Below are 26,989 nucleotides of genomic sequence, written 5' to 3' on the forward strand. Positions count from 1 at the left end.
TACGAAGTCTCCCTTATTATCAACACGCTAAAAAACAAGGCAGGAGATTTAAATACCTTACCACCCTTTATATACAAAAAAGTGTCACAAGTGCTATCACCAATCATTGCAACACTCTTTAACAAATCCATTGAATCCTCCACCTTCCCTACAGTACTCAAAATAGCAAGGGTCACCCCGATCCACAAAGGAGGAGACCAAACAGAGTTGAATAACTATAGGCCAATATCCAACTTACACCCTCTCTCAAAAATCTTCGAAAAATTAATTCATAAACGAATCTACTCCTACCTTATCTCCCAGAACATACTCAACCCCTGCCAATTTGGATTCAGGCCAAATAAAAATACTAATGATGCTATTATACACATGCTAGAACATATATACACTGCAATAGAGAAAAAAGAAGTCCCACTGGGGATCTTCATTGACTTACGTAAAGCTTTTGATACAGTTAACCATGACTTGCTCCACGTAAAATTGTCACACTATGGTATAAGAGGGCACTCCCTCAACTACCTCAAGTCATACCTCAGCAACAGAAGCCAATATGTGTATGCAAATGGGGCAAACTCTTCTGCACAACCAATTACAGTTGGTGTCCCACAGGGAAGTGTCCTTGGCCCTCTTCTCTTTCTCCTATACATAAATGACCTACCAAATGCTTCGCAATTACTCAAACCCACACTATTTGCAGATGACACTACATACGTCTTCTCCCACCCGAGCCCAGTCACGCTAGCCAATACTGTAAATACCGAATTACAGAAAATATCTACCTGGATGAGGACTAACAAACTTACACTAAACATTGACAAAACCTACTTCATTCAGTTTGGTAACAGAGCTACAGATGTCCCTCTTAACATAATGATAAACGGATCACCTATCACAAAGCTAACAGAGGGAAAATTCTTAGGAATCCACCTTGATAATAGACTCAAATTTCATACACATATACAACAAATTTCTAAGAAAATTTCCAAGACTGTAGGTATACTATCGAAGATACGGTACTATGCTCCACAGTCAGCCCTCCTGGCCCTATATCACTCTCTTATTTACCCCTATCTCACCTATGGAATTTGTGCATGGGGCTCAACAACAAGTAACCATCTCAGACCACTAATTACCCAACAAAAGGCTGCAGTTAGAATGATAACAAATTCTCACTATAGGCAGCACACTCCACCAATATTCAATACACTAAACCTACTCACCATACAAAACATTCATACTTATTACTGCACCTATTACATACATAGAACACTTAACTCTGATATTAACCCTCCCCTCAAACATCTCCTTGCCAACCTCAACAGAACACATGACCATAACACAAGGCACAGATCACTCTTTGATGTTCCTCGTGTCCATCTCACACTATGCAAAAACTCAATGCACATAAAAGGCCCTAAAATCTGGAACTCATTACCTGTAAATATAAAAGAAACACTACCTGTTTATAAATTCAAGTCTCTTCTCAAAGATCACTTACTCACCCAAAACCAAATAAATACTGAATAACTGAACCTTATAAATTGTATATCTTAAATGTTTCTCACAATTATATCACATAAATGTTAAACCTAAAACCCAATCTAACTTTATTATTTTTTCTTAACAGAATACTCCATTCTACTGAATGTACAACAATGCATACAACCATATGACCTGTCTTTGTAATACTCACTTGTGCTTTATAGTAATCTGTTTACATTAAAGTTTTATCACTGATGTCATCATTGCTTAGTTCATCTTAAGTTAATTTTAAGCCAGCCCGTAATGCTATGCATAGTATAAGTGGCTTTGGCATGCTGCTCTTATCTGTATTTTTTGTACCTCTGTATGTGTGCTCAAATTTTTAAATAAATAAATAAATAAATAAATATATTACAGTATCAATACAGTTTTTTTCATATTTGTATAAAATGAGAACTGTAGGCTAAATGTCTTACTGTTTTGTCCTCAGGAGAGAACGTTGGTCCTCGACCAGTCAGTGAAAATTGGACGATCTGTGGCTCGGGCCAGACCAGCAACCAGCAATGCCATCTTTGACTGTAAAGTGCTCTCCAGGAACCATGCTCTTTTGTGGTATGAGAATGGAAAGGTGAGAAACTCAACAGTGTGTTACTGGTGATTTCTTTAACCTTACTGGTAAATGTTTTAATGTGGAAACTTAAACCATATATGAAAACTGTTGTCATATTCTGTTTGGAAGCTGATGTGTATGGTCTTACATACATGTCGTATAGTTTGGATGCCGACGTATCAGAAAGTTTACTGTCAGTTTTCGTCATGCAGACTATGTGCACTCATCTGCTAAAAGTTATAATGTGAACTGGATAGTAGCATTTACAAAATACTTAGCTCTAGTTGTTCTCAGTTTCTTTCATAAATGGCTGCCTTACATAAATAAATATCGTGTTAGAGAATTTACAGGAACACACAAAATTTTGTTGACAGTGGAATTTAGATAAATTAAAATATGTATAGATACGATAAAGTACACGACTCACAGGGAGTAGAAGATCTGCATACGAGTCACTTTGTTGTACACAACTTTTGAAGTTCTTCTTTCTTTCAATGTACCAGCCGTATCCCACTGAGGTGGGGTGGCCCAAAAGGGAAAACAAAAGTTTCTACTTTTAAATTTAGTAATATATACAGGAGAAGGGGTTACTAGCCCCTTGCTCCCGGCATTTTAGTCGCCTCTTATGACTTTTGAAGTTATTAAATAATATTGTAGAAGCTTTAGTAATCAAAACAGATGATAAACACCTTGTAATTATCCTCATATACAAACTTCAATAACAGTTGAATTCGTTGAGCAGATGTAACTGTAGAGAACTGGCTTGGATGTTTAGAAAATTCTGCTTCCAATGCTTATATTTTTCTGGGATCTGTTTTTCTGGGGATTTTTTTTTACCTCATTTTTATAATATAGTATGCTAGATGTGGTCATTATGAAAAATGAAAATCTAATCCAAGACATCACGTAAAATGGATGATTACAACCTCAAAGAAGAGGAACCAAACATAAATTGTCATTTTGCACCCCAAAGCAGCAACTAGTGTGATGGAATGTTCATTTCATTTACTTTGTCACTTGACTTAAGAAAAGGTCCTACTTAGGCATGACACGCTGTACTTTCAAGTACAGAAGGGAATGGCACCATTTACTCTCAGAAGCACCTCAGGGTATCTGGGAATAATTTAATTAAAATTTTGGTAAATTTAGGTGAAAAGGGAGCAAATGGGTGATAAACAACGAAGGATCTTTTTAGAAGTCCAAGTATATAATAAAGACATGCAAATGGGCTCTTTCAATGACTTTTTTGTAGATAGGTAGTGATGGAAGCCACTGGAATAGAAAGTCATTAAATGGAAATAAATATGAACCATACACAGCCTGGTAAATCGTCAATGCAGACTCAATCAATCGATTTTTATTTCCTTGCAAGATTACAATGAGATTATGAAATTACAAAAACGAGTTGCAGTGCAAAGAGAGCCACTATCATGCTTAGGAATTATGGGCAGACTTAATTTAACCCTTTGACTGTCGCGGCCGTATATATACGTCTTACGAGGTACCGTGTTTGATGTATATATACAGTGGACCCCCGGTTAACGATATTTTTTCACTCTATAAGTATGTTCACGTGCCAGTACTGACCGAATTTATTCCCATAAGGAATATTGTGAAGTAGATTAGTCCATTTCAGACCCCCAAACATACACGTACAAACGCACTTACATAAATACACTTACATAATTGGTCGCATTCGGAGGTAATCGTTATGCGGGGGTCCACTGTACTCATAAATTCTAGTGGCTTCAAATCAAGAAGGAGAAAGCTGGTAGGCCCACATGTGAGAGAATGGGTCTGTGTGGTCAGTGTGCACCATATAAAAAAAATTCTGGAGCACGCAGTGCATAATGAGGAAAAAAAACTCCGACCGTTTTTTTAATTAAAATGCCGACTTTGTGATCTATTTTCATATACTATTTATGGTTGTATTCTCGTTTTCTTGGTCTCATTTGATAGAATGGAAAACATATTATAGACATAGAGGTGATTTTGATTGATTTTACTATAAAAAGAACCTGGAAATGGAGCTCAAAGTAGGGGAAATGTTTGATTTTTGCTCATGTCCAAAAGAGCAGGTAAGAGCAGCATGCCAAAGCCACTTATATGCATAGCATTACGGGCTGGCTTAAAATTAACTTAAGATTAACTAAGCAATGATGAAATCAGTGATAAAACATTATTGTAAACAGATAACTATAAAGCACAAATGAGTATTACAAAGACAGGACATATGGTTGCTTGCATTGCTGTACATTCAGTCGAATGGAGTATTCTGTTAGGTAGTGTATTTAAAAAAATAATAAAGTTAGATTGGGTCCTAGGTTTAACATTTGTGTGATATAATTGTGAGTAACATATAGGATATACAATTTATAAGGTTCAGTTATTCAGTATTTATTTGGTTTTGAGTGAGTAAGTGATCTTTGAGAAGAGACTTGAATTTATAAACAGGTAGTTTGAGGGGAGGGTTAATATCAGAGTTAAGTGTTCTATGTATGTAATAGGTGCAATAATAAGTATGGATGTTCTGTATGGTGAGTAGGTTGAGTGTTTTGAATATTGGTGGAGTGTGTTGCCTGTAGTGAGAATTTGTTATCATTCTAACTGCAGCCTTTTGTTGGGTAATTAGTGGTCTGAGATGGTTACTTGTTGTTGAGCCCCATGCACAAATTCCATAGGTGAGATAGGTGTAAATAAGAAAATGATAAAGGGCCAGGAGGGCTGACTGTGGAACATAGTACCGTATCTTCGATAGTATGCCTACAGTCTTGGAGATTTTCTTAGAAATTTGTTGTATATGTGTATGAAATTTGAGTCTATTATCGAGGTGGATTCCTAGGAATTTTCCCTCTGTTAGCTTTGTGATAGGTGATCCGTTTATTGTTATGTTAAGAGGTACATCTGTAGCTCTGTTACCAAACTGAATGAAGTAGGTTTTGTCAATGTTTAGTGTAAGTTTGTTAGTCCTCATCCAGGTAGATATTTTCTGTAATTCGGTGTTTACAGTATTGGCTAGCGTGACTGGGCTCGGGTGAGAGAAGACGTATGTAGTGTCATCTGCAAAAAGTGTGGGTTTGAGTAATTGCAAAGCATTTGGTAGGTCATTTATGTATAGGAGAAAGAGAAGAGGGCCAAGGACACTTCCCTGTGGGACACCAACTGTAATTGGTTGTGCGGAAGAGCTTGCCCCATTTGCGTACACATATTGGCTTCTGTTGCTGAGGTAAGACTTGAGGTAGTTGAGGGAGTGCCCTCTGATACCATAGTGTGACAATTTTACGTGGAGCAAGTCATGGTCAACTGTATCAAAAGCTTTATGTAAGTCAATGAAGATCCCCAGTGGGACTTCTTTTTTCTCTATTGCAGTGTATATATGTTCTAGCATGTGTATAATAGCATCATTAGTATTTTTGTTAGGCCTGAATCCAAATTGGCAGGGGTTGAGAATGTTTTGGGAGATGAGGTAGGAGTAGATTCATTTATGAATTAATTTTTCGAAGATTTTTGAGAGAGGGTGTAAATTGGATATTGGCCTATAGTTATTCAACTCTGTTTGGTCTCCTCCTTTATGGATCGGGGTGACCCTTGCTATTTTGAGTACTGTAGGGAAGGTGGAGGATTCAATGGATTTGTTAAAGAGTGTTGCAATGATTGGTGATAGTACTTGTGATGCTTTTTTGTATATAAAGGGTGGTAAGGTATTTAAATCTCCTGCCTTGTTTTTCAGTGCGTTGATAATAAGGGAGACTTCGTATGGGTTAGTCGGAGCTAGGAACAGTGTGTTCGGGTAGTTGCCAGTGAGGTAGTCATTGTTCAATAAATGTCCAACTAGCCTTTCTAATATGCAGTCATGAATGGGTTGATGTTATTTACACTATTATTACAGTATTGCAGTAGTCTGCATAATACATAGTAAATCTTCTATTTTTTGTTTGAATAAAAATTCAAAATAGAAAGCAAGAGTAATATCAGAGGGGCCTGGAGACATGACTGATGAACAAAGAAAATGGTATTTTAGAGCCAGGAATGTCTGCATTGTTCATTCTGGACCTTATTTTGAAATTGTCCTATTTTTTAATTTTCGTGAAATTGGTCAAATTGCAAATTTCTGACCACGTTATTGGGTAGTTGAAATTGGTAAATGGGCAGTTTCTTGTACTCAATCGATAGAAAAAATGGAGTTCTAAAGAAATAGCGATGAGTTTGGCCGACTAGAACAATGGAATTAGCCAAAAATAGGGCTCAAAGTGGGCGAAATAGCCGATTTGTAAATATAGCCGAGGTCGCTAACTTCGCGAGAGCGTAATTCCGTCAGTTTTCCATCAAATTTCGTTTTTTGGGTGTCTTTACAATCGGGAAAAGATTCTCTATCATTTCACAATTTTTTTTTTTTTTTGACACCAGGAGACACCTCAGGATTGTGGGTTGTGACAGTCAAGGGGTTAATGGCTTACAGACTACTTAATACTAATGAAATTGAACATTGTTTAAGTTGTACATCTTGTTTATTTATAGTACGCAGTAATTTTACTCAAATTACAATAGTTTCAATAGTAAATATTGAAATTATATTATGGGAATAGAACATTGTGAGTTGTTGAAAGTAGTTTACAGTATGAGAATGCTAAATTGGGTGTAAGTAATGTTTTGGGTAGGAATTTATACTACAATGTAGTTTTAATCAATGTACGAACTTCGGGCATCCCATTTTGAAGTTTTAAGATTTAGGTAATTGGGAGATTTTTTGGTACAGTTAAATATTGAGTATTTAGTTTAGGGTGAGTAAGTGGTTTTTGAGGAGTCTTAAATTGATGTTCAGACTGGGTTACTTTAGTATTTACTGTTAATGAATTTCAAATTTTGGGGGCCCTTTATGTGCATAGAGTTTTTACACAGTGTGATATGGACACGAGGTACATCAGCGAGAGATCTGTGTCTTGTGTTATGGTCGTGTGACCTGTTAAGGCTAGTGAGGAGAAGTTTGAGTGGAGGGTTTATGTTTGAATGTAGTGTTCTATGTATGTAGTAGGCACATGAATAAGTAGGGATGTTATTTACGGTGAGCAGTTTTAGACTTTTGAATATTGGTGGAGTATGCTGTCAGGAGTGGGAATTTATCATCATTCTGACTGCAGCCTTTTGCTGGGTTATTAGTGGCCTTAGGTGATTTAATGTTGTTGATCCCCATGCACAAATCCCATGTGTGAGATAAGGGTAGATGAGTGAAGGATACAGTGCAAGGAGAGCTGATTGCAGAACATAGTACAGTGGACACCCGCTTGACGATCACCTCCCAATGCGACCAAGTATGTAAGTGTATTTATGTAAGTGCGTTTGTACGTGTATGTTTGGGGGTCTGAAATGGACTAATCTACTTAACAATATTCCTTATGGGCACAAATTCGGTCAGTACTGGCACCTGAACATACTTCTGGAATGAAAAAATATCGTTAACCGGGGGTCCACTGTACTGTATCTTTGATAGTATGCCTATTGTCTTAGAGATTTTCTTGGAAATTTGTTGTGTATGTGTCTGGAGTTTGAGGCTTCTGTCAAGGTGGATTCTTAGGAATTTTCCCTCTGTGAGTCTTGTGATGGGTAATCCATTAAGCATTATTTTAAGTGGAATATTTGCAGCTCTGTTTCCAAACTGAATGAAATAGGTTTTGTCAGTATTGAGGGTAAGCTTATTAGTCAACATCCAGGTAGATATTTTCTGCAATTCGGCATTAACAGTGTTGGCCAGTATGACTGAGTTTTTGGTTGAGACAAGACGTATGTAGTGTCATCTGCAAATAATATGGGTTTGAGTAGTTGTGATGCATTTGGTAGTTTTTTTTTTTTTTTTTTATCATCACACTGGCCGATTCCCACCAAGGCAGGGTGGCCCGAAAAAGAAAAACTTTCACCATCATTCACTCCATCACTGTCTTGCCAGAAGGGTGCATTACACTACAGTTTTTAAACTGCAACATTAACACCCCTCCTTCAGAGTGCAGGCACTGTACTTCCTATCTCCAGGACTCAAGTCCGGCCTGCCGGTTTCCCTGAACCCCTTCATAAATGTTACTTTGCTCACACTCCAACAGCACGTCAAGTATTAAAAACCATTTGTCTCCATTCACTCCTATCAAACACGCTCATGCATGCCTGCTGGAAGTCCAAGCCCCTCGCACACAAAACCTCCTTTACCCCCTCCCTCCAACCTTTCCTAGGCTGACCCCTACCCCGCCTTCCTTCCACTACAGACTGATACACTCTTGAAGTCATTCTGTCTTGCTCCATTCTCTCTACATGTCCGAACCACCTCAACAACCCTTCCTCAGCCCTCTGGACAACAGTTTTGGTACTCCCGCACCTCCTCCTAACTTCCAAACTACGAATTCTCTGCATTATATTCACACCACACATTGCCCTCAGACATGACATCTCCACTGCCTCCAGCCTTCTCGTCGCTGCAACATTCATCACCCATGCTTCACACCCATATAAGAGCGTTGGTAAAACTATACTCTCATACATTCCCCTCTTTGCCTCCAAGGACAAAGTTCTTTGTCTCCACAGACTCCTAAGTGCACCACTCACCCTTTTCCCCTCATCAATTCTATGATTTACCTCATCTTTCATAGACCCATCCGCTGACACGTCCACTCCCAAATATCTGAATACATTCACCCCCTCCATACTCTCTCCCTCCAATCTGATATCCAATCTTTCATCACCTAATCTTTTTGTTATCCTCATAACCTTACTCTTTCCTGTATTCACTTTTAATTTTCTTCTTTTGCATACCCTACCAAATTCATCCACCAATCTCTGCAACTTCTCTTCAGAATCTCCCAAGAGCACAGTGTCATCAGCAAAGAGCAGCTGTGACAACTCCCACTTTGTGTGTGATTCTTTATCTTTTAACTCCACGCCTCTTGCCAAGACCCTCGCATTTACTTCTCTTACAACCCCATCTATAAATATATTAACCCTTTGAGGGTCGACAGGCCCTCTCCGAAACTCGTTCTCAGGGTCGGCCAAATTTAAAAAAAAAAAAAAATTATTTTCTCTTATGAAAAGATAGAGAATCTTTTTCCGATCATAACGACACCAAAAGTTTGAAATTTGATAGAAAACTTACGGAATTATGCTCTCGCAAAGTTAGCGGTCTCGGCGATGTTTACGCATCGGCGATTTTGCCCACTTTGAGCCCCATTTTCAGCCAATTTCACTGTACTAGTCGACAAAAAACATGAATATTTCGCTAGAACTCCATTTTTTCTATCGAATGGGTGCAAGAAACCACCCATTTATAAATTCAACTATCCAGTACAGTGGTCAGAATTTAGCAATTTTGCCAATTTCACACAAATTTCAAAAGGTGCCAATTTCCGAATAGGGTCCAGAATAAACAAAATAGACATTCCTGGCACTAAAATGACATTTCCTCTAGTCATTAGTCACGTCTCAAGGCCCCTCGTATATTCTTTTGCTTTCCACTTTGAATTTTTATTCTCACAAAAAATATAAGATTTACTGTTATGCAGACTACTGCATTAGTGTAAAAAATGGTATAAATATTATTGGTGCACTTGTGAAAGAATATTAGACTCACCAGTTGACGTGTATTGCACGCTTGGCACGATTTGTTTACTTTTGAAGTTTGGTAAAAATCGAACATTTCTGCTACTTTGAGCTCAATTTCAAGGCACCTTTCATTGTAAAACCAGTCAAAATCATCTCAATTTCAGTAATATGTCTTCCATTCTATAAAATGATACCAAGAAAACTAGAATACAACAATAAATACCATACGAAAATACACTGCAAAGTCGCTGATTTATTAAAAAAAAATGGTCAGAGTTTTTTTTTTCTCATTATGCACTGTGTGCTGCAGGATTTTTTTTAGACTGTGCACACTGACCACATAGACCCATTCTTTCATATGAAGGCCTACCAGCTTTCTCCCACTAGATTTGAGGCCGCTAGAGTTTATGAGTACTAGTACGTCAAAAACCCCTACGCGTAAGACGTACTAGTACGACGAAAACCCTCAAAGGGTTAAACAACCACGGTGACATCACACATCCTTGTCTAAGGCCTACTTTTACTGGGAAAAAATTTCCCTCTTTCCTACATACTCTAACTTGAGCCTCACTATCCTCGTAAAAACTCTTCACTGCTTTCAGTAACCTACCTCCTACACCATACACTTGCAACATCTGCCACATTGCCCCCCTATCCACCCTGTCATACGCCTTTTCCAAATCCATAAATGCCACAAAGACCTCTTTAGCCTTATCTAAATACTGTTCACTTATATGTTTCACTGTAAACACCTGGTCCACACACCCCCTACCTTTCCTAAAGCCTCCTTGTTCATCTGCTATCCTATTCTCCATCTTACTCTTAATTCTTTCAATTATAACTCTACCATACACTTTACCAGGTATACTCAACAGACTTATCCCCCTATAATTTTTGCACTCTCTTTTATCCCCTTTGCCTTTATACAAAGGAACTATGCATGCTCTCTGCCAATCCCTAGGTACCTTACCTTCTTCCATACATTTATTAAATAATTGCACCAACCACTCCAAAACTACATCCCCACCTGCTTTTAACATTTCTATCTTTATCCCATCAATCCCGGCTGCCTTACCCCCTTTCATTTTACCTACTGCCCCACGAACTTCCCCCACGCTCACAACTGGCTCTTCCTCACACCTACAAGATGTTATTCCTCCTTGCCCTATTCACGAAATCACAGCTTCCCTATCTTCATCAACGTTTAACAATTCCTCGAAATATTCCCTCCATCTTCCCAATACCTCTAACTCTCCATTTAATAACTCTCCTCTCCTATTTTTAACTGACAAATCCATTATTTCTCTAGGCTTCCTTAACTTGTTAATCTCACTCCAAAACTTTTTCTTATTTTCAACAAAATTTGTTGATAACATCTCACCCACTCTCTCATTTGCTCTCTTTTTACATTGCTTCACCACTCTCTTAACCTCTCTCTTTTTCTCCATATACTTTTCCCTCCTTGCATCACTTCTACTTTGTAAAAACGTCTCATATGCTAACTTTTTCTCCCTTACTACTCTCTTTACATCATCATTCCACCAATCGCTCCTCTTCCCTCCTGCACCCACTTTCCTGTAACCACAAACTTCTGCTGCACACTCCAACACTACATTTTTAAACCTACCCCATTCCTCTTCGATCCCATTGCCTATGCTCTCATTAGCCCATCTATCCTCCAATAGCTGTTTATATCTTACCCTAACTGCCTCCTCTTTTAGTTTATAAACCTTCACCTCTCTCTTCCCTGATGCTTCTATTCTCCTTGTATCCCATCTACCTTTTACTCTCAGTGTAGCTACAACTAGAAAGTGATCTGATATATCTGTGGCCCCTCTATAAACATGTACATCCTGAAGTTTACTCAACAGTCTTTTATCTACCAATACATAATCCAACAAACTACTGTCATTTCGCCCTACATCATATCTTGTATACTTATTTATCCTCTTTTTCTTAAAATATGTATTACCTATAACTAAACCCCTTTCTATACAAAGTTCAATCAAAGGGCTCCCATTTTCATTTACACCTGGCACCCCAAACTTACCTACCACACCCTCTCTAAAAGTTTCTCCTACTTTAGCATTCAGATCCCCTACCACAATTACTCTCTCACTTCGTTCAAAGGCTCCTATACATTCACTTAACATCTCCCAAAATCTCTCTCTCTCTCCTCTACATTCCTCTCTTCTCCAGGTGCATACACGCTTATTATGACCCACTTTTCGCATCCAACCTTTACTTTAATCCACATAATTCTTGAATTTACACATTCATATTCTCTTTTCTCCTTCCATAACTGATCCCTCAACATTACTGCTACCCCTTCCTTTGCTCTAACTCTCTCAGATACTCCAGATTTAATCCCATTTATTTCCCCCCACCGAAACTCCCCTACCCCCTTCAGCTTTGTTTCGCTTAGGGCCAGGACATCCAACTTCTTTTCATTCATAACATCAGCAATCATCTGTTTCTTGTCATCCGCACTACATCCACGCACATTCAAGCATCCCAGTTTCATAAAGTTTTTCTTCTTCTCTTTTTTAGTAAATGTCTACAGGAGAAGGGGTTACTAGCCCATTGCTCCCGGCATTTTAGTCGCCTCATACGACACGCATGGCTTACGGAGGAAAGATTCTTTTCCACTTCCCCATGGACAATAGAAGAAATAAAGAAGAACAAGAGCTATTTAGAAAAAGGAGAAAAACCTAGATGTATGTATATATATATATGCATGTGCGTGTCTGTGAAGTGTGACCAAAGTGTAAGTAGGAGTAGCAAGATATCCCTGTTATCTAGCGTGTTTATGAGACAGAAAAAGAAACCAGCAATCCTACCATTATGCAAAACAGTTACAGGTTTCTGTTTCGCAGTCATCTGGCAGGACTGTAGTACTTCCCTGGGTGGTTGTCTACCAACCTACTACCTATTTGGTAGGTTATTGATGTAAATGAGAAACAGGAGTGTGCCAAGGACACTTCATTGTGGAACACCGACTGTGATTAGTTGAGTGGAAGAGTTTGCTCCATTTGTGTACACGTATTGGCTTCTGTTACTAAGGTACGACTTTAGGTAGTTGAGGGAGTGCCCTCTTATGCCATAGTGTGTTAATTTAATGTGCAGCAAATCATGGTCGAGAGTGTCAAAAGCTTTACGTAAATCAGTGAAGATTCCCAGCGGGACTACTTTCTTCTCAAGAGCAATGTATATTAGTTCTAGCATGTGTATAATAGCATCATTTGTACTTTTATTATTCCTGAATCCAAACTGACAGGGGTTTAGTATGTTGTGTGAGGCAAGGTAGGTAAAGATCTGTCTTTGAATTAATTTTTCAAAGATTTTAGAGATCAGAGGTAAGTTAGAAATTGGTTTATAGTTATACTCAAGTCCGCTTGATCACCTCCTTTGTGGATTGGGGTGACGCTCACTATTTTGAGAATTGCTGGGAAGGTGAATGATTCGATGGATTTGTTAGTGTTGCAGTGTTTGGTGACAGTACTTGTGAAGCTTTTTTGTACATAAAAGATGGCAAGTTATTTATGTCTCCTGCCTTGTTTTTAAGGGTGTTGATGATGCACGAGACTTTTGTTGGGTTGGTTGGGGCTAGGAATAGTGTATTCGGGTAGGTGCCCGTGAGGTAGTCTGATGGACGGGTGTTTGACATTGGGATTTTCCTTGCTAGATTCTTTCCTATGGTGGAGAAGAAAACATTGAGTCTGTTTGCTGTTTCAGTTGGTGAGAGTAGGGGTTCGTCTGATTTTGTTAATTTGGTTGTTTTGTTTTTGGATATCTTTTAGCTCCTAAAATTTCAGATAGGGTTTTCCAGGTCTTTTTCATATCACCTTTTATGTTATGTAATCTGTTTTCATAATACAATTTTTTTGACCTTCTTACCAGGCTGGTAAGGATTGACAAGTAATGTTTAGAATGGTCTCTAGTTATTTGACCCATTCTGTACTGTTTTTCATATAGGTGATTTGCGTTAATGGATTTAACCCTTTCAGGGTCGAGAGGCCCTCCCCAAAACTTGTTCTCAGGGTTGAAAATTTTTCAGGAAAAAAAAAATTATTTTTTTCTTATGAAAAGATAGAGAATCTTTTCCCCAGTCATAATGACACCAAAAGTATGAAGTTTGATGGCAAACTTACGGAATTGTGCTCTCGCGAAGTTAGCGGTCTCAACGATGTTTACGCATCGGCGATTTTTGCCCACTTTGAGCCCTATTTTCGACTAATTCCAGTGTACTAGTCGACAAAAATCATAACTGTTTCGCTAGAACTCCATTTTTTTTTATCGAATGAGTACAAGAAACCACCCATTTACCGATTTCAACTATGCAATAAAGTGGTCAGAATTTAGCAATTTTGCCAATTTCACACAAATTTCAAAAGATGCCAATCTCCAAATAGGGTCCAGAATAAACAAGAAAGACATTCCTGGCACTAAAATAACATTTCCTCTGTATATTAGTCACGTCCCCATGCCCCTCTTACATTCTTTTGTTTTCCACTTTGAATTTTTATTTTCACAAAAAATAGAAGATTTACTGTAATGCAGACTACTGCATTAGTGTAGAAAAGATATAAATAATATCAGCGCACTTGTGAAAGAATATTAGACTCACCAGTTGACGTGTATTGGACGCATAGCATGATTTGTTTACTTTTGAAATTTGGCAAAAATCGAACATTTCTGCTACTTTGAGCTCAATTTCAAGGTACTTTTCATTGTAAAACCAATCAAAATTGTCTAAATTTCTGTAATGTGTCTTCCATTCTATAAAATGAGACCAGGAAAACTAGAATATCATCATAAATAGCATATGAAAATACAGTGCAAAGTCGCTGTTTTAAACCAAAAACACTGTCGAAGTTTTTTTCCTCATTACGCACTGTGTGCTGCAGGATTTTTTTTATACTGCGCACACTGACAACATAGACCCATTGTTTCATATGTAGGCCTACCAGCTTTCTCTCACTAGATTTGAGGGCGCTAGAATTTAGGTGTACTAGTACGTCAAAAACCCTGGTGCGTAAGCCGTACTAGTGCGTCAGAAACCCTGAAAGAGTTAAAGATGCTGGGTGTTAGCCAGGGACTGTTCAGTCTCTTAGCTGTGATCTGTTTAGTTTTTTTTAGGGCAATGCTTGTTATAGAGGTAGTGGATTTTTTTTTTTTTTGAAAATTATTAATACAGTGGACCCCCGCATAACGATGGCATCGCATAGCGATTTTTCCGCATAACGATTACTTTTATCGCAAAATTTTTGCCGCGCATACCGATTAAAAACCCGCATACCGATTTTCGTCCGAGACGCGTCCAATGTGCCCTCAGCCAGCCTCACATGTGCCGCTCCGTCCCATTGTTTACCAGCCAGCCTCCGCGGTAACATCCAAGCATACACTCGGAATATTTCGTATTATTACAGTATTTTCGGTGCTGTTTCTGGAAAATAAGTGACCATGGGCCCCAAGAAAGCTTCTAGTGCCAACCCTACACCTCAAAGGGTAAGAATTACTATAGAGATGAAGAAAGAGATAATTGATAAGTATGAAAGTGGAGTGCGTATAGCCGACCTAGTCAAGCTGTACAAGAAACCCCAATCAACCATCGCTACTATTGTGGGCACCAGAAAGACAATCAAGGAAGCTGTTCTTGCCAAAGGTTCAACTGTGTTTTCGAAACAAAGATCGCAATTGATGGAAGATGTTGAGAGACTCTTATTGGTGTGGATAAATGAAAAACAGATAGCAGGAGATAGCGTCTCTCAAGCGATCATATGTGAAAAGGCTAGGAAGTTGCATGAGGATTTAATTAAAAAAATGCCTGCAACTAGTGATGATGTGAGTGAATTTAAGGCCAGCAAAGGTTGGTTTGAGAGATTTAAGAAGCGTAGTGGCATCCATAGTGTGATAACGCATGGTGAGGCTGCCAGTTCGGACCACAAAGCGGCTGAAAAATATGTGCAGGAATTCAAGGAGTACATAGAAACTGAAGGACTGAAACCTGAACAAGTGTTTAATTGTGATGAAACAGGCCTGTTCTGGAAGAAAATGCCAAGCAGGACCTACATTACTCAGGAGGAAAAGGCACTCCCAGGACATAAGCCTATGAAAGACAGGCTTACTTTGTTGATGTGTGCCAATGCTACTGGTGATTGCAAAGTGAAGCCTTTATTAGTGTATCACTCTGAAACTCCCAGAGCGTTCAGGCAAAAGAATGTCCTCAAGGATAATTTGTGTGTGCTGTGGAGGGCAAACAGTAAGGCATGGGTCACTAGGGAATTTTTCTATAACTGGTTACACCATGCATTTGCCCCCAATGTGAAAAATTACCTAACTGAAAAGAAATTAGAACTTAAGTGCCTCCTGGTGTTAGACAATGCCCCTGGTCATCCTACAGACGTGGCAGAGCGACTTTATGGGGACATGAGCTTCATTAAGGTGAAGTTTTTGCCTCCTAATACCACTCCTCTCCTGCAGCCCATGGACCAGCAGGTTATTTCCAACTTCAAGAAACTGTACACAAAAGCTCTGTTTGAAAGGTGCTTTGTAATGACCTCAGAAACTCAACTGACTCTAAGAGAGTTTTGGAGAGATCACTTTAATATCCTCAATTGTGTAAACCTTATAGGTAAGGCTTGGGAGGAAGTGACAAAGAGGACCTTGAACTCTGCTTGGAAGAAACTGTGGCCAGAATGTGTAGACAAAAGGGATTTTGAAGGGTTTGAGGCTAACCCTGAGAATCCTGTGCCAGTTGAGGAATCCATTGTGGCATTGGGAAAGTCCTTGGGGTTGGAGGTTAGTGGGGAGGATGTGGAAGAGTTGGTGGAGGAGGACAATGAAGAACTAACCACTGATGAGCTGATAGATCAACTTCAAGAGCAAGAGGCCAGACCTGAGGAAACTGGTTCAGAGGAGGGGAGAGAGAAATTGAAGAAGTTGCCTACTACAAAGATAAAGGAAATCTGTGCTAAGTGGCTTGAAGTGCAAACCTTCATGGATGAAAATCACCCTCACACAGCTATTGCAAGCCGTGCTGGTGATTATTACACTGACAATGTTGTGAAACACTTTAGGCAAGTCATAAAGGAACGAGAGGTACAGGCCACTATGGACAGATATCTTGTGCGAAAGAAGTCCAGTGACTCTGAAGCTGGCCGTAGTGGCATTAAAAGAAGAAGGGAAGTAACCCCAGAAAAGGACTTACTACCTCAAGTCCTAATGGAAGGGGATTCCCCTTCTAAACACTAACACACTCTCTCCCCTCCTCCCATCCCATCAATCATCACCAGATCTTCAATAAAAGTAAGTGTCATTTAATTGTGCATGCCTTTTTCAGTTTGTGTGTATTAAAATTAACATTTCATGTGGTAAAAAAAATTTTTTTTCATACTTTTGGGCGTCTTGCACGGATTAATTTTATTTCCATTATTTCTTATGGGGAAAATTCATTCGCATAACGATTATTTCGCATAACGATGAGCCCTCTTGCACGGATTAAAATCGTTAACCGGGGGTCCACTGTACATTCATTCGTGTCTGTATATGTTTGAAGCTCATTATGCCAGTTGATGTTATTCATAGCTGTTATAAAGTTGTTAACAGCTGTCTCGTTGTGTGTTCTGAAGGTAACTTTAGTAGTGTCTTGGGGCAGTTTACCTAAGTTAGTTATGAGAAAGGTAGGGTAGTGGTCTGTGGTGTTGTCTGTGATTATGCCTGATTTTAAAGGGATTATGGTGTTAGTCCAGATGTGGTCTAATAAGGAGATACTAGTCTCGGAGATTTTTGTAGGTTTTGTAATTGTTGGTAGCAACAAACAGTTGCTTATAGTGTTTGTGAATTCGGTTACTTGTGGGTCCTGGTCATGTAGTAAATTTGTTGAAATCTCCTGTTAGCAGCAGGTGGTCTTTGTTTATATGTGCATCAGTTATCATATTTCCTAATTTTTCACTACAATGGTTAATGTTTGTTGTACTCTGTAGATGTTTATCACTGTGAGGGGTTTATCTAGGTCTCTTGATTTAAATTTAGCTGTAATATATTCTCCATGGTCATCCCTTGTGCAAGAATTATTGATACATTCAAGTTGATCTGAGTAGTATATAGCTGTTCCACCCCCATGCTGTTTTGTCCTACAGTTGTGTATGGCTGTGTAACCAGGAATGGCATAGACATCTGTAGTACCAGGCTTTACCAGGGTTTCTGTGAGTGTGATGATTGACATACGTATGCAGGGAATTGAGTAATGCTGTGAGGTCATCATAATGTTTGCTCAAAGATCTGACATTGCAATTAAAGATAGTTATGTTATTGTTGACTCTGAGTAATGACTTTGCTTGGTCTGCTGTAAAATAATTACAGTTGCTGTTCGATTCGTGTAAGTCATTTAACCCCTTGACTGTTGCAACCCCCAATCCTGAGGTGTCTCCTGGTGTCGCAAAATTTAAAAAAAAAAAAAAAAATTTCTTATGAAATGATAGAGAATTTTTTCCGATTGTAATGACACCAAAAAAACGAACTTTGATGGAAAACTGAAGGAATTATGCTCTCGCGAAGTTAGCGACCTCGGCTATATTTACAAATCGGCCATTTCGCCCACTTTGAGCCCTATTTTCGGCTAATTCCATTGTTCCAGTCGACCAAACTCATAGCTACTTCTTTAGAACTCCGTTTTTTTCTATTGATTGAGTACAAGAAACTGCCCATTTACCAATTTCAACTACCCAATAACATGGTCAGAAATTTGCAATTTGGCCAATTTCACGAAAATTAAAAAATATGACAATTTCAAAATAAGGTCTAGAATGAACAATGCAGACATTCCTGGCTCTAAAATAACATTTTCATTGTTCATCAGTCATGTCTCCAGGCCCCTCTGATATTACTCTTGCTTTCTATTTTGAATTTTTATTCAAACAAAAAATAGAAGATTTACTATTATGCAGACTACTGCAATACTGTAATAATTGTGTAAATAACATCAACCCATTCATGACTGCATATTAGAATGGCTAGTTGGACATTTATTGGACAATGACATCATTTGTTTACTTTTGAACATGGGCAAAAATCAAACATTTCCACTACTATGAGCTCCATTTCCAGGTTCTTTTTATAGTAAAATCAATCAAAATCACCACTATTTCTATAACATGTTTTCCATTCTATCAAATGAGACCAAGAAAACGAGAATACAACCATAAATAGTACGTATATGAAAATAGATGACAAAGTCGGCATTTTAATTAAAAAAAACGGTTGGAGTTTTTTTTTTCTCGTTATGCACTGCGTGCTGCAGGATTTTTTTATATGGTGCACACTGACCACACAGACCCATTCTCTCACATGTGGGCCTACCAGCTTTCTCCTTCTTGATTTGAAGCCACTAGAATTTGAGTATATATACTACGTCAAACATGGTACCTCGTAAGACGTATATATACAGCCGGGACAGTCAAAGGGTTAATAAAAGGTTGATATCAGGATCAATGCTTGTAATCATAAGGTTGAGAGTGACTACAACTAGACTTTTGAATAAAGTACGTATTATGTTAAGCTTAATGATTATGATAATAAACTAATTTATCTTACTAACTAATGGATTGTTACAAGTAGTTTCTTAAAAAAATACAGGGATACAGTTGACTTTTAATATGGTACATATTTGATGATTTTATATTGAGCTGTTGTTATTTTATAGTTTGACAAAAGTTGTAGATTTGGAATAGAAGTTTACTGAACACAATAAAATTGCTTAGTACTGGAAGTAATAATTAACCCTTTCAGGGTTTCCGACGTACTAGTACGGCTTATGCACCGGGGTTATTGACGTACTTGTATGTGTAAATTCTAGTGCCTCTAAATCTAGCGAGAGAAAGCTGGTAGGCCTACATATGAAAGAATGGGTCTATGTGGTCAGTGTGCACAGTATAAAAAAAATCGTGCAGCACACAGTGCGTAATGAGAAAAAAAAAACTTTTACCCTGTTTTTGGTTTAAAACAGCGACTTTGCACTGTATTTTTGTATGGTATTTATGGTTGTATTCTAGTTTTCCTGAGCTCAAAGTATAGCAGAAATGTTCGATTTTTGCCAAAGTTCAAAAGTAAACAAATCATGCCATGCGTCCAATACATGTCAACTGGTGAGTCTAATATTCATTCACAAGTGCGCTGATATTATTTATACTATTTCTTCACTAATGCAGTAGTCTGCATTACAGTAAATCTTCTATTTTTTGTGAGAATAAAAATTCAAAGTGGAAAGCAAAAGAAATGTAAGAGGGGCCTGGGGACATGACTAATGAACAGAGGGAATGTTATTTTAGTGCCAGGAATGTCTTTCTTGTTTATTCTGGACCCCATTTGAAAATTGGCATCTTTTGAAATTTGTGTGAAATTGGCAAAATTGCTAATTTCTGACTACTTTATTGGATAGTTGAAATCGGTAAATGGGTGGTTTCTTGTACTCATTCGATAGAAAAAATGGAGTTCTAGCAAAATAGTTATGATTTTTGTTGACTAGTACACTGGAATTTGTTGAAAATAGGGCTCAATGTGGGCGAAATTGCCAATGCGATAACGTCTTCAAGACCACTAACTTCGCAGGAGCATAATTCTGTAAGGTTTCCATCAAATTTCATACTTTTGGTGTCATTATGATCAGGAAAAGATTCTCTATATTTTCATAAGAAAAAATAATTTTTTTTTTCTGAAAAATTTTCGACTCTGAGAACAAGTTTAGGAGAGGGCCTCTCGACCCTGAAAGGGTTAAATTAAAAGTCTGCAGGTAATGGTAGTTATAAAAGAAAAATAAGAGAAAACAGAAATAATGGTTTATAATAATTGATTAGAATAAGTAATTATAAAATCCAGGGATTATGCTGACTCTTAAAATGGCACAAGTTTGACAATATAATATTGCACTGGTTATCAATTCTATAATAATACAGTGGACCCTCGCATACCGTACGCATTGCATACCGTACAATCCGCATACCGCTCGCTTTTTTCGCAAAACTTTTGCCTCGCATACCGCCCAAAAACCCGCTCACCACTCTTCGTCCGAGACGCGTCCAATGTGCGCCCTTAGCCAGCCTCACATGTTCCGCCGGTGGCATTGTTTACCAGCCAGCCTCCGCTGTAACATCCAAGCATACAATCGGAACATTTCGTATTATTACAGTGTTTTTGGTGATTTTTTCTGGAAAATAAGTGACCATGGGCCCCAAGAAAGCTTCTAGTGCCAACCCTACAGCAATAAGGGTGAGAATTACTATAGAGATGAAGAAAAAGATCATAGATAAGTATGAAAGTGGAGTGCGTGTCTCCGAGCTGGCCAGGTTGTATAATAAACCCCAATCAACCATCGCTACTATTGGTGGTACAGCTGCTGCTGCTGCTGCTGCTGCTGTACCACCGTCGGCTGCTGCTGCACTGTCAGCTGCTGCTGCTGCTGCTGCTGCTGCTGTAGCATCGTCTGCTGCTGCTGTAGCATCGTCTGCTGCTGCTGCTGCTGTACCACCGTCTGCTGCTGCTGTAGCATCGTCTGCTGCTGCTGCTGCTGTACCACCGTCTGCTGCTGCTGTAGCATCGTCTGCTGCTGCTGCACCACCGTCTGCTGCTGCTGTAGCATCGTCTGCTGCTGCTGCTGCTGTACCACCGTCTGCTGCTGCTGCTGCTGTACCACCGTCTGCTGCTGCTGTAGCATCGTCTGCTGCTGCTGTAGCATCGTCTGTTGCTGCTGTACCACCGTCAGCTGCTGCTGTAGCATCGTCTGCTGCTGCTGTAGCATCGTCTGTTGCTGCTGTACCACCATCTGCTGCTGCTGTAGCATCGTCTGCTGCTGCTGTAGCATCGTTTGTTGCTGCTGTACCACCGTCAGCTGCTGCTGCTGTAGCACCGTTGTTGGTGTGGCTTATTGAGAATACCAAGAAACAATTAACCCCAGAGGATTTGCCACCCAGGATAACCCAAAAAAGTCAGTGTCATCGAAGACTGTCTAACTTATTTCCATTGGGGTCCTTAATCTCGTCTCCCAGGATGCAACCCACACCAGTCGACTAACACCCAGGTGAACAGGGAAAAATGCCTGGAACTAGTGCTCATATTGGTGAATTTAAAGCCAGCAAAGGTTGGTTTGAGAGATTTAAGAATCGTAGTGGCATACACAGTGTGATAAGGCCTGTTCTGGAAGAAAATGCCAAACAGGACCTACAGTACTCAGGAGGAAAAGGCACTCCCAGGACACAGTGTCTCATCAGTCATTGCTGCATCTTCAATAAGGTAAGTGTCATTTATTCTTCATTTAGTAGAGTAGTACATGCACAATATATATTGTGCATGTACTACTCTACTATTGTGCATGTATCCTTCTCTTTGTGTGTAGGAAAATGTATATTTCATGTGGTAAAAATTTTTTTTTTCATACTTTTGGGTGTCTTGCTCAGATTAATTTGATTTCCATTATTTCTTATGGGGAAAATTCATTCGCATACCGACCATTTCGCATAACAATCAGCCCTCTTGCACGGATTAAAGTCGCTATGCGGGGGTCCACTGTAGTTTATAATAATAAGCAAGTACACGTAATGGTAAATTAAAAATAAAACAGTAGAAATAAAGAGAGAGAACGTAGTGATCAGTTGTACAAAAGTAAAATGGACTGATAGTAAATATGGTGTTGAAAAAAATTTAAGCAAGTAATATTAGTTAAAAAATATAAAAAAAGAAATTCTATAAAACAGGTTCCATGGAGTATAAAACAAACGCAAACCACAGTGGAGCGGAATGAGGAATGCGAGGGACTCAAGAGTGATAATATCAAATAAATCTTATATTCAAAGATGAACCATACCCCGGCCGGGATTGAACCCGCGGTCATAGAGTTTGTTTGCAATCGTGTCATTACGATTTCGTGAGTCAAGTTCAAAGATGACATCAACACTGCTATTACAAATGCAAGGAAATAATAGGCTGGATAATATGAACATTCAAAGTAAGAGATGCAAAGCCAATAAGGTAATCATTGCCATTTGTGCTCATTAGGCTGGAATATTGTTGCACACCAACAGCCCCTTGTCAGGCAGGTGAAATAATAGAACTGGAGAATTTCAGAGAACTGTCACTCCTCGTATAAATTCAGTCAAGTACCTAAATTGTTGGGAATACCTCATGTTTCTTGAGTTGTTCTCTCTGGAACATAAACAAGAAATATACTGTACATCACAATTTTCACCTGGAATATTTTATAGAAATTGGTCATAAATCTACATGCTGTAATTCTACTCCCTACAAGACAGTGGAGAAAAACCAGTGAAAAGCAGGGGTGTAATGGGTACATTGTGAGACAACTCAGAAAATATAAATGAACCAACATTTTCCTTCATACATAAGGGAAGCTCTGAACAGACTCTAGATGGACAAGTTCCTTAACTAATCAGCTAAGCTGTGGCACTTATATTAGATTGCACATGCAGTTAACACTAATAGCCTTATTGATCAAATCACCAACCAGAATCTTGCAACCTTTACTGTCGAGCAGATGCGAGATATGTCGAAGTGCAGTAAGCTTCCTGACCGCCTTGTTTGCAAGATTTACAACGTGGTTCTTCATGGTCAGTTTGGAGTCAGATTTCACCTCAAGGATATCAGCTTTGTCCCCGGGTACCAACACTATCCCTTTCATTCTTACTACTTCTGCAGCATTATCATCATGCTGCCTAGAGACCATCTTCATTTGTGTTTTCTCAGGAGCAAATATTATCTGCCATCGTTTTCCCCAAGCTGATATAGCTGTAAGCTGGTGATTGATATAATTTAGAGCAGCAGGCATTTTCTCTCTTGGATAAATAAATGTTGGAGTTCAGTCATCTGCATATGCATGGGATTATGGGATGAGATGGAGGTCCTTGAAGTAGACATTTCCATAAAAATGTCACAAGCACACTTCCCTGTGGAATACTTGCACCAGTAGGATGTCTCTCTGACTCTGTCCCATTGAGAACTATGCCTTGATTGAAGGTAATCACTGGGAGACATAGTATAGAGGCTGCAATTCCCAGTGCTTGCAGTTTTACCAAGAGTCCCTGGTGCCATACTCGGTCGAAAGCACCAGCAATGTCAGTTGCTACTACACAGCTGACTTTGGATTCATCCAGTGTTTGGTGCCACTTAGTGCATAAGTTTAACAACAGATCAACAGCAGAGTAACATTTATGAATCCATAATGACAATGATGGTCACAAAGAAGTAAGTGGTAGTCAAAAAATGCTGACATCTGCCTTGAGATTATTGACTCAAAAATCTTGCCAGTGATTAACAGGAGTGAAACTGATCTGTAGTTGCTGATTTGCACTCTGCTCTTCTTTTTGTAAATAGGGACACTTGCTTGTTTCCATAGAGAAGCCTATTTACACTGCTAGGGAGTGCTGATAGATGCGGGTTAGAGGTGCTGCTAACTGGTCTACACATCTACTTAGCAATCTTGTGCTCAACTTATCAGGGCCCATGGCCTTTTCTTGGTCAAGTGATTTAAAAAAAATACACCTCGTATCCTGCTTTATTGTCACCATTGACAACTTTGACAGAGTTCTTACAGTTAGCCAAGGAGGGTCCCTTGCTCCTGGATAAGGAACTTGCATCTTGGCAGCAAAGTATTCTGCAAAGAGGGCAGCTTTCTCCTGAATGCTAGTAGAGATGGTTCCATTCTATCTATTTAGACGTGGAATGATTTCATCAAGTGAATAAGCTAGTCGGTTGGTCCTTGACTTAGGACCACCATGGATTTTGGAGCCCATCATTCCTGATGCCAGTTTTCTTTTTGCCATCTTCCTGTTTAGAGATGGCCCACTTTTGGACTTCTCCCACTTGTCTACAGGCTTGCCTGTGCAGGTTGTTATAGATAGTGGGATGCCTCTTATACCTTCTCCAAGCTTTGTACTTAGCAGTAGCAGCCTCTCTACAATGAAAGCCAAACCAAGGCTGATCTGAGGTTTTGTCAAATATTGCCGGTGTGGGATGTGTTCTTGCTGGAGATTAAGGATGTGTTCAGCGAAGTCATTCACTTGGTTGTCGACATCACCTCAGGGAACAGCATTCCAGTCGAAAGTGGCGAGTTCAGAGCAAAGGACAGGCCAGTTTCTTCTTTCCCACAGTCAGGTAATGAGTGTAGATTCTTCACCTCGTTCTGTTAGAATCTTTATTGTCGTAAAGACAGTCTTGTGGTCAGTTGATCGAACATAGCTAAGGGTTGGGAAGTGACTACTGGGTCGAGGGATGAGCCAGAGAGGTTGTAGGGAAATCAACAAAATTTCTCATGTCAGACACTGCAAGGTCATCAAAGTCCCTCTGTATAAGATGTTGGTTGAGGTCACGAACAATTATATGTTGACATTTGTGTTGGAGCAGAAGGGAGTCCACATTTTTCATTAGGAAATTGATGAAGGGTCTGCATGTTGCCAGTGAGGTCTGTACATTACACATGCTAGTACAGAGGTGCCAGTGTGTATGCATAGCTTGAAGAAGAACATTTCTAAGTGAATAAGGATGGCAGCATCATTCGGCTGGGCATGTTCACTTTTAGAAAAGCACACAGCAACACCCCCTTGTCCTTGCCTGTCTCTTCTCATCCATGAGGTGTAGCCATCAATTCCAGCAAAATTTTCTGGAGTCCTGTCTAAAAATGTCTCCACAACAGCAATCATGTTGGGACTATGCGTGAGCCTTGCCTGTCTCTTCTCATCCATGAGGTGTAGCCATCAATTCCAGCAAAATTTTCTGGAGTCCTGTCATCTAAAAATGTCTCCACAACAGCAATCATGTCGGGACTATGCGTGAGCTTTCCAACATTGGTAATAAAGCCTCAAATGTTGGCCAACAGGATGCTGATACACTGGCTCCTCGTGATTGGGTTCAGCTTGAGTTGATGGTTGTGTAAGATGCCTGCCCTCATTACAGGTAGGACACTGGTACAGCCACTGGTTTTGTATAAGGCACAAAACCAACTGCTGGGCTGAGATAGGAGTAGTTGGGTGGGTGACATGTGAATGTGTTCAATTCAGAGATCCTGTTGGATTGTTCTGAGAACAAATCTCTGAAGAACTAGTAATCCTGTCTGTCACAGTCCTTTTTCTTACATCACTGGTCCTCCTGATGTGTGTGTCTCTCTCTTTCCCTCCCTCCCTCTCCTATCTCACCTACTCCCCTATCTGTTCCACTTTTGTATCCTCTTTCCCTCCTATCCTCTCTTTCCTATCCTCTCTATTTCCTATCCTCTCTATTTCCTGTCCTTTCTCTGTTTCCTATCCTTTCTCTGTTTCCTATCCTTTCTCTCTCTCCTATCCTCTCTCTCTCTCCTATCCTCTCTCTCTCCTATCCTCTCTCTCTCTCCTATCCTCTCTCTCTCCTATTCTCTCTATCTCTCTCCTATTCTCTCTCTCTCTCTCTCTCTCTCTCCTATTCTCTCTCTCTCCTATTCTCTCTCTCTCTCCTATTCTCTCTCTCTCTCCTATTCTCTCTCTCTCTCTCCTATTCTCTCTCTCTCTCCTATTCTCTCTCTCCTATTCTCTCTCTCTTTTTTTTTTTTTTTTTTTTTTTTACACAGGGTTTGACAAGGTTAAGGATCCCTAGCTTTATTGACAAGCTGTTTACAGGTTAACGATTCCTAACTTTATTGGCAAGCTAAGAGCTGTTACCTACATCAGCTCATTTGAAAGCATTTTTATTGTTATGAGACATACAAGTAGGGAACAGGATGAAGCTGGAGCCATCTGTGGGCCAGCATTTTCATTTGATCAACTGACTTTATCTCGTTGACATCATTATGCTGTACGAATGTGTTCCATACTCGAGTCATCCTGGGTATGTATGATCTCAGATGGAGTGATGTTCTGGAGAAGGGTACAGCCAGAGTGAAGTTGCTGCTTTCTGCCCGTCTTGTGGCATAAAAGCTTGTTTCACGCTGTCCTCGAAGTGGATCCAAGTGTGGTATTTTGGCAATATCGGCCTTGTACATAACAGTAAGGCCACCCACATCCCTCCTATGTTGAAGGCTCTGCTGAAATGACAGATCTATCCAGGATGGGTCAAGGCGAGAGATGAGACGTCTTGCTCTGTTCTCTACAATGTCAGGCAGTCGCAGATGAGAGGGGGGCAGGCAAACCAAGAAAGTGGAGCATACTCAAGGTGTGAGCGTACTTGCGCCTCGTACAGGATCTTGCAACCCTTACTGTCAAGCAGATGCGAGATATGGCGAAGTGCTGTAAGCTTCCTGGCTGCCTTGTTTGCAAGATTTACAACATGGTTCTTCATTGTTAGTTT

The 26,989-nt window shown here is 39.5% G+C and overlaps 1 protein-coding gene across 4 annotated transcripts in view; it reads left to right on the forward strand.

Annotated features, from left to right (window-relative positions):
• Positions 1-26,989, forward strand: part of Slmap (Sarcolemma associated protein) — a 575,111-nt gene that overhangs the window by 328,921 nt on the left and 219,201 nt on the right. For all 4 annotated transcript variants that reach the window (XR_008406974.2, XM_070086557.1, XM_070086559.1 and 1 more), the window contains one exon: positions 1,973-2,110. Coding sequence is in view for 3 of the 4 variants with exons in the window: in XM_070086557.1 (XP_069942658.1) it covers positions 1,973-2,110 (138 nt within the window). In the remaining variant the exon portion in view is untranslated. The remainder of the gene's footprint in view (positions 1-1,972; positions 2,111-26,989) is intronic.

The sequence above is a fragment of the Cherax quadricarinatus genome, chromosome 19, assembly GCF_038502225.1.
Source record: "Cherax quadricarinatus isolate ZL_2023a chromosome 19, ASM3850222v1, whole genome shotgun sequence".
NCBI lineage: Eukaryota > Metazoa > Arthropoda > Malacostraca > Decapoda > Parastacidae > Cherax > Cherax quadricarinatus.